General features: G+C 46.6%; 1 protein-coding gene across 3 annotated transcripts in view; it reads right to left on the bottom strand.

The window, feature by feature from the left end:
* The window catches only part of SLC4A4 (solute carrier family 4 member 4), a 363,621-nt gene that overhangs the window by 72,844 nt on the left and 282,260 nt on the right, over positions 1 to 8,517 (bottom strand). For all 3 annotated transcript variants that reach the window (XM_019516767.1, XM_019516766.1, XM_019516765.1), the window contains exon 13: positions 2,771 to 3,042. In XM_019516767.1, coding sequence (XP_019372312.1) covers positions 2,771 to 3,042 — 272 coding nt within the window. The remainder of the gene's footprint in view (positions 1 to 2,770; positions 3,043 to 8,517) is intronic.

Here is an 8,517-nt window from a genome sequence, read left to right on the forward strand (position 1 = left end):
GTCTCAGTATTACCCTGGCCCCTATCTCTTACCTGTTTATACGCTTCGCTCAAAGCTGTCCCTTGAATAAAGACTACTATTATGTTAGACAGTACAAGCACATCCCCACAAGTGTGCACGTGTGGTTTGCAGTGCTGCAAACCCATCCATGGCGCCACAAGCCACATGTACTGCACATGCATGCATTCATTGTGCTGCAAATTAACTTTTTTTGACACCAGGAGATCCCAGTATCAAAAAAAATTGCCGAAGAAAAGCAGCACGGTGCATATGGCTGCAGCACACACTGCCTGAAACCACAGCCTGGATGGGCAGAGCCATGCTCGAGGAGCTGCCAGTCAGACTCTGCACACTCAGATCACCACTGCTGCAGCTCCAGGAGGCCCCCAGGAAAGGCTGCTGAGGCCAGCCCACATGCTGGTCCCTCCCCCCACCTCACCCAGGACAGTTTGCCACATGCTCGAGTGCACATGCAGGGCTGTGCCTAGGGACAACTAAGAGCAGCACAAATCTGTGCTGCTGCTAGTTGTCCCAGAGCTAACACACATTCCCACTTGCAGGGACACACCCCAGGGCTTTTCATCATGAGATTTTATCTTCCCTTTCCTGTAACACTGTTTCCTGGTTCACAATGTCACAGTCCCCCTCTGTGTAGTTGTTAAGTCACCATTACATACCAACCTGAGGCTGAAAAACAAGGAATATGCCAGTTTAAATATTATTTACTCAGAAATGAAACTGTTTTGCTAAGAAAGCCTGTTGCGATGAAAGGCCTGGGTTTTGCTGTTATAAGAACAGGCAGACTGTATAAACAAATGGATTCATTCAAAATGATATCTCAGTTTACTACCAGAGCACAACTGAAGTTACAAGATGGGATTTTCAGCAGTGCTAAGGACAGTCAGGTGCCTTACTTCTCAAAGCTCGGTAGTGGAAGAGGCCTGACTCAGAAGTTTCTGCCCTTTTTCCTAACAGCCAGCAGAAACAGCCCAGGACCCCTGAGGAGGCATATGCAGAATCCCTCAAAGAGATATAGCCATTTGCATATTCTTTTGGCAGACATGTTCTGGGAGGCAGAGTAAGGCCTGCTAGTTTGCTGTTTGACAGTGCTGAGCCCTGTAGGTGCAATCTAGTGCTAAGAAACAGTGCACCTGGGGGAGGTATGAAACCAAGTAAAAATGCAGCACACATATTCCATGGAACCTTAGCGGAAGAATACCGTACATCAGGGTTTCCCATCTATTATTTGTGTCAGTCTAGTACTCATAACAGTACAGAACACAATAACAACCTGCTGCAAAACTAATTGGCCCCACTGCACCAACATGTGTCTACTTTTCCTGGTGATTTAAGATGACCACACTGTGTAGTGAGTACAGCATGGACAAAACCACTCAAGGGTGGGGAGGAGCTCACACACTCAAAGCCATTTGTGAATGAAACAAAACGTGGTGTCCAGCGGAGCATGGCATGGAATCCCCACAGGGGCTGATGTGAGCAACAACATACTGATCTTGGAAGACAAGTGAAACCATTCATTTAACCTTTCCCCCTAAAATAAATTCATGGTTAAAATGTCATCACACACAAAAAAAAAAAAAAAAACTATAAGAATGGGATTTCATGAAAATGACTGAATGATTTAATACAGTGGGGGCCAATCCTTTTGGTGGGCATGCCAGAAACTAAGCCCCATGCTCTCCTCAAGTGCCACGCCAATCCCCTTCCCTGCCCGATCTGCTGCTTGCTTTCTGCAGCTATGCACACACAGAGGCTGCCACACGTTGGCCACTCCTGATCTAACATACAGTTCACTTTTCCCCAAGTTTGGCCTAAGCATCACTTTGCCAGGTACAAACCTCTTTTTTAAATGAAATGATTGATAATATGAGAGTTTCCCCCTATGCTGAAGCTTCCATCCAGAATCCAGTTGTACTGTCAAATTTTCCCACTCATGCTGAAACTTGAAGTCCACATAATACAAATGGAGAGCATCAGCATTCATTTCAATGTTGTCCATTGAAAGTGGGATATTCAAAAAGCCCAGAGTCGGTCTAACTCTTCTCTGAGAGAGAAGACCAAACACAATTCCTGTTGGCTTTAATGGATGTTTAGCTAAGCCAATGATGAGTGCTTGTGAAAAATCTAAAAATGTAATGGATAACTTAAATGAACCTAGTTCCAAGCAAACTTTGGCAGCACGTGGCTAAGCACTAACCACATATACATAAATGGTGAGGTAGCCTACTGTTTACTTTGTTTACATGCCAAGTTTCTTAATAGGTTCACGCTGTTTAAAGCTATATCACCCCCAAAGGAAAGAAGCCAAAGCACCTCAATTTGTATTTGGATTCTGTACCAATTGCTTCTGTCACAGGAATAATACAGTAGTGTACAAGTGATATTGTAGCCATGATGGTCCAAAAATTATGCAATAGGCTAGGATTTCTTAGGGGGATATCTTTCATCTTTTGGGGCAGCTATGTTGTTGGGACAAGGTTAAATAAGCGTTCAAATGTATGATATTCTCTCTCAGGTTGCAGCCCCCTTACCTATGCTGGTGCTAAAGTTGCTGTGCCTAACTTCCTATAATTAGAGATCTGAAGAAGAATATCCTACATTTGAAATCTTGTCTAACTTTACCCCAACTGCACAGTTAGTCCATGAAAAGATATCACCCTAAGAAATCCTTGCCTATCAGAGAAATAATATAACTGAGAGTGAAAATAGGTGGGCTGCAAATCCGAGAGCCAAAAAGGTATCCTCTTACCTGGGTCTGGTGGTAGGCAGGCACAAGAATATTGGGTGATATAGTCCACTTTAAAATGGGAATTGATTGGGTAATAGTCTGCTAACTTGATCATCTTCTTGAAAGCATCATAAATGAAGATGAAGCTAATCAGGGAGGAAAACCCTTCTTCTGTGAAGCGAGTGAAGTATTTCACCAGGAAGCTGGCATCAGTTGCAACCAGAACGAGACATTGGAAGGCAGACCAAAGGCCGATCCAGAGACGGAACTCCAAGTAATCAAAGTCATTGTCTCTGCAAAAAGCATTTTAAAAACAGGTGGCACTGAGAAAAGAAAAATACCAAAGCTGGCTATTTCTACAAACTGTTAGAATATTCCATAGAGAAACTAGGAAATGCATGGATTTTAACACCTGTTATTCTCAGAGTATAACAAAGCCAAGAATTCTTGCAAGGTTTTAACACACCTGCAATAATGACAGTTTAATGGCCTAGCAATTAGTTTTGCTAGATTAAAAGATGAACTGAAGTGCTTTTTTTGAACAAATACTAGAAGATCAATTAGGAAATAAATAAATACAGAGATGTAAAGGGACAAATCTCCAACTGGGGCACACCAGGACAGCTTTGCTGAAATCACTGGTGTTATTTCAATTTGCACCAGTTAGGGAACACATGACCAAAGTTTACAAACAGCAAGAAGAAAAACACTTGAAGTTTAACTTTTCCTCCAAATCTGAAACTGAGGATTCTGAGACTTTCTCAAGCAGCAGCAAAATGAATACAAGTATCTGTATCACTTTAAAAGTCAACAATATTTATCAAAGGGTGAAAAAAAGCATGAACTCAAGCCTTGGCATTTTGGGAAGGGGGACTTACCACTTCAGTTTCTGCTTGGCGTTACCTTGCCTTACTGCAAAGAGTTAATCAGATGGGACTTTTTAAAAAGGAAAAATGTAGGAGACAGAAGAGTGACAGAAGACAAGACAAGTCCTATAAGATACTTACGGGGGAGGTATTACCATATTTACTCAAACACAAGACAAGGGTTCCCCCTAATAGGCACAGGGAAAAAAGCCTCCTTGTCTTATAATTGCATACAAGAAAATCTCACTAAATACATTGTTTATCATTAAACTGCTGCTAAAAGCAACAGATGCTCAGCAATGGAAGCCAACTAGGAAGTTGATTAAATGAAGTCAACACTGAGCACAACTATAAAACACATGGGCCACACTGGGCAAATGTGCTGACGGGAACCAACCACAAAAATTAGTGTAGCCCATCTGAATAAGATGTACGGTAGTGCCTCATAACACATTCCCACTCACTGCTGACTCTTTTTCCAGTCATGGTGAGCCACGACATTGCATACAGTTCACCCAGAATCCTTCTGCTGGCTCTTCTTGCAGACTGGTACATATGATTAATGTACCCCCCCCACCCCCCACCCAGCTTCATGAGACGCAGCCAGAACAGGTTGCCATGCTCCTTATCTGTACATACATTTTTGGAGCATCCCAGGTCTCATGATGAGAACATCTGGGCTTTAGCACATGGCTCCTTTGTGGGGGTGGTATCTGGAGTATATGCACTAAGCAGTGCTAAGCATCATGGCTTGAATGCTGTTGACTTTGGTGGGGCACAGCACAACGAACTATGTGGTAAATCACAAGCCTTTGGCTTTGAACCAATATAGTTTCATAGTTCATAGGGTAGGAAGGGACCTGAGCAGATCATCAAGTCCGACACCCTCCCATGGGCAGGAATGGATGCTGGGGTCAAACGACCCCAGCAAGGTGTCTATCTAGCCTCCTTTTAAAGACCCCCGGGGTAGGAGTGAGCACCACTTCCCTTGGAAGTTGGGTCCAGATCCTAGCCACCCTGACTGTGAAGTAGTGCCTCCAGATATCAAGCCTGAATCTACTCTCAGTCAACTTATGGCATTATTCCTTGTTACTCCCAGTAGTGCTCAGGGGAACAGGGACTCTCCCATTGCCTGCTGGTCTCCCTTGGCCAGTTTACAGATGGCCATTAGATCCCCTCTCAGCCTTCTCTTGTGGAGGCTGAACAGGTTCAGGTCTCATACCCTCTCCTCATAGGGCCTGCCCTGCTGCCTCCTGATCATGCAAGTATATCATGCGCTGTTTACACTACATATAAGTAGGTGCCAAAGTGCTGCTCAAAAGTGTGTTCACAGAGTACCAGTGCTAAAACTTGTAACAGTTTCAAAATAAGGTAACGTGCATCAATTCTGGATAAACTAAGTGCATAATAGTATATGCAAATTGCTACAGCCACATTTAATTTCATGCTTATTGTTTTTAAATGTGTTCCTCACTACCATGTGCTTAGGAAGAGCAGGGTCTAACAGGAAGGAGAGGGGGAAGGGGCTTCTGCCAGGGGAAAAAGTTGGGGGGGGGGCACAGAAAGCAAAGGGATACCTAACTCTCCTCACCCCAGATTTATTTTCCCTGTTGTAGCAGCGGGAGATGGACAAATTCAAGGCAAACCTCCAATAATTAGATTCTATACCTGTAAAATTATAACAAATAGTCTAATTATTGGGGATCATCTTATAATCAGAGCTGTCTTCTATTTGAGTAAATATGATATTTGGGAAATGCCTACCTCCCTGCTCTAACAGGGCTAACAGACTGACTTTTCCAGGAACAAGCCATGGATCAAAAGGGTATTAACTACTGAAAACTGCGGCCTGGAGAGGAAGTGGGGAAAGCAGGAGATGGCAGCTTGGCATGTGTCTCTGGCAGAGATGCACAGAGAAGAGCTCAAAAAAAAGAAGAGCTCAGGAATGCAGGTCTAACTGCACAGATAGTTCACAACCCTAACAATCCAGAACATGGGAGCATCATAGGACAACACTCTCAGACATGAACATGGCAGGAGGAAATTACTAGGTTGCAGTGAAGCAAATCTCTAGGCCTCCTATCTACTCTATGAAAATGACCCATTGGTCATCAATAATAAGTTCCTTTTAGGCTCTACACACACTGGAAGCAGCTTCTAGTGTTAAACATTGGATTTATCTCCTTGACACCACTGTTCCAAGAATGCTGAAGACCAAGCATGAAAGTGACTGTGACTTTGCATGCGAACACTGAGAACATTCTCTCCTAACATAGACCCTAGTAAATGGCTTGCAACACTATTTGAGGGATATAGTGCAATGGCTTGAAAATGCTCTTCAAATGGCCTCCCATTGCTGTAATGCCTTTGGTGCACCTGTACATGGCACTCCAGCACCATACATCCTCTAGTACTCAGAACCACTGGACAAAGATACTTTTTCCTGCACTTTTATTAATTCAATGAATTTTCTGTAAATGGGCAGATGGGATTCTTCCTTATTTTGGTCCCAAAATGGAGGAGGGTCTCAAGAGTATGAAGAACTGCACAAATGAATTACTAAAATCACAGTACTTGACTGCATTTGCCATATTGCAATGTCCCTTGCTATAAATAAAACTCACTGCTGCACTCAAAAAGGCTGTAATGCCAGTGGGTTTGAAAAACCATCTCTGCTGCAGGGGAAAAATAAGAGGAATATTTTATTCCTTTTGCTAATCTGATTTGGATCAGATTGTCCCAGCTAGAAACATGTTGTTACACCTTGTGCAGTCCTTCCGTAACAGAGTTACATCATAGAATATTAAGAAAAGTTTGGCCTTCCTTCTCCTCTGTAACATATCTTCCCAGGCTAGGAAGCTTCCAGGTTTCTTCCTCCACCTATTCCATTTTATTAAACTCACTCACATCTCTCCTGTTACCTCCCAGAGGAGGAAGAGATGAGCCATAAGAATAATTTCCTCAGTCTCTGCTCATCAGAGGTTGGGCTGAGGGCAAGACAGAAGCAACAAATTCCCAGTGGACCAAAGGATTCTCTCCCATTCAAAAGGAGGCTATGAAGCAAGTGGGCACTAAGCTACCAGGCAACTCCATTTTTAAGTGCTTTACTCATGGCCACTTCACAAAGGAGTGTTTACTTTATTGGGAAAAAAAGAGAAAACTATTTGGTATTTTGGTACAGCATGGGGGCACAAAAGAACTCAGACAGCAGGGAGAAGAAGCTCCCAGGCCTCAGGTGAATACTCTTTCCCTCATAAGATGGGCTTGGGGAAGTAATTAAACTGATTATCAAGGATCCAGGTTTTCTGTTTCCCATGGAAAAATGGAGAAAACCGCAGACTTTACCTTTTACCAGAGGCAAACACAGATTTCTCATTTTACAAGAAAAACCTGAGGATTTTGCCATTTTGCAATAAGCTCCCTGCAGGCTGGCAGAGTTCCAGCCTGCAGGGAGCTGGGTGGGAGCAGGAGGAAGGTGTTGAGACAAGGGGCACCATGTGCATAGACATGCACATGGCCCCAGGCAGCTTGCAGAGCAGCCCGAGCCGGTAAGTGGGGAAGAAGGGGACTGAGGTCCCTGTAGGGAGGGAGGATGGGAGATGGGCAGGGCTGGAGCTGCTGCCCTGCTGAGAGGGGCTTGGGGCCAGGAGCCACAATGCGCAGCTGCAGGGCGTCAGCAGGGAGCAGGATGGGGCCACAGGTGGCTCGTCTGGGGCAGGTGGAGGGCCTGCTGCCGTGTGCACTCCCGGGGGCAGGAAGACCTGCATCCCCCAGATCTCTATGCAGGGCAAGCACAGGCTGCAAGTGCAGGCTCCCACCCTGCTTCCCTTCCCTGGGGTCTCCGCAGACCAGTGGGCATGACCCGGTGCAGCTGGGGACAGCATGGTTGTGCAGTGATCTCCTCGCTGATGTGAGCTCCACCCCCGCTACCCTAGTGGCACGCCTCCTGCACCTGTCACTGCTTTCAGGGGTGCAGCACCCAGAAGGCGCATCACCAGAGCAATGCACGGCAACCAGCTTCTCCAATTGGCTCCAGTGCTCCCTGCCGTGCCAGGTGGCACCCACCGGGCCAGAGGCCCCAAGGGAAAGAAGCAGGGTGGTAGGGAACAGCGAGCCTGCACAGAGAAGCTGCTCACCACTACTCATTCCTCACTGCTTCCTTCCCCTGGGGCCTCCACAGCCCAGCAGGTACCACCCAGCACAGTGCTTGCAGCTTGCGCCTGCCCCCCACACAGATCTGGGGGGTGCAGGTCCCCCCTATCCCCTGGGAGTGCATGCAGTGGTGGGGAGCCGCCCCGTCTGAGCTCACAGTAGGCAGCAGGGGAGAGCAGGGGCAGAGGGCTACGGACCCATGTACATAGCCCTGGCAGCTCGAGGCCTTCTCCTGCAGGGCTGGGGGAGCAGAGACTGTGGGTGGTGGGCAAGGGGCACCAGCAAGGCTGTGGGAGCTGTGGGGAATGGGGGGAGTGGAGTGAGAGGCATGAACAGGGCCAGGGGGCTGTGGGGTGAGTGAGGGGCACCAGTAGGGCGGGGGGGCTGCCATGGGGGAGTGAGAGGCACCAGTAGGGCCGGGGGGCGCTGTGGAGTGAGTGAGGGGTACAAGTATCTGGACAGGTTACAGAGGTGGGCGGATGAAAACAGGATGGGTTTCAACACTGACAAGTGCAAGGTGTTGCACCTGGGGAGGAAGAACTAGCAACACACCTATAGGCTGGGGAACTCCCCTCTTGTGAGCAGAGGCAGAAAAGGATCTTGGAGTCATTATTGACTCAAAGATGAACACGGGTTGCCAATGTGGGGACACAGTCAGAAAGGCTAACCGCACCTTGTCATGCATCCACAGATGCATTACAAGCAGGGCCAAGGAGGTGATCCTCCCCCTCTATGCGACACTGGTCAGGC

This window comes from Gavialis gangeticus, unplaced genomic scaffold (genome assembly GCF_001723915.1).
Source record: "Gavialis gangeticus isolate Ggan-Ray unplaced genomic scaffold, GavGan_comp1, whole genome shotgun sequence".
In the NCBI taxonomy this organism is placed as follows: Eukaryota; Metazoa; Chordata; order Crocodylia; family Gavialidae; genus Gavialis; species Gavialis gangeticus.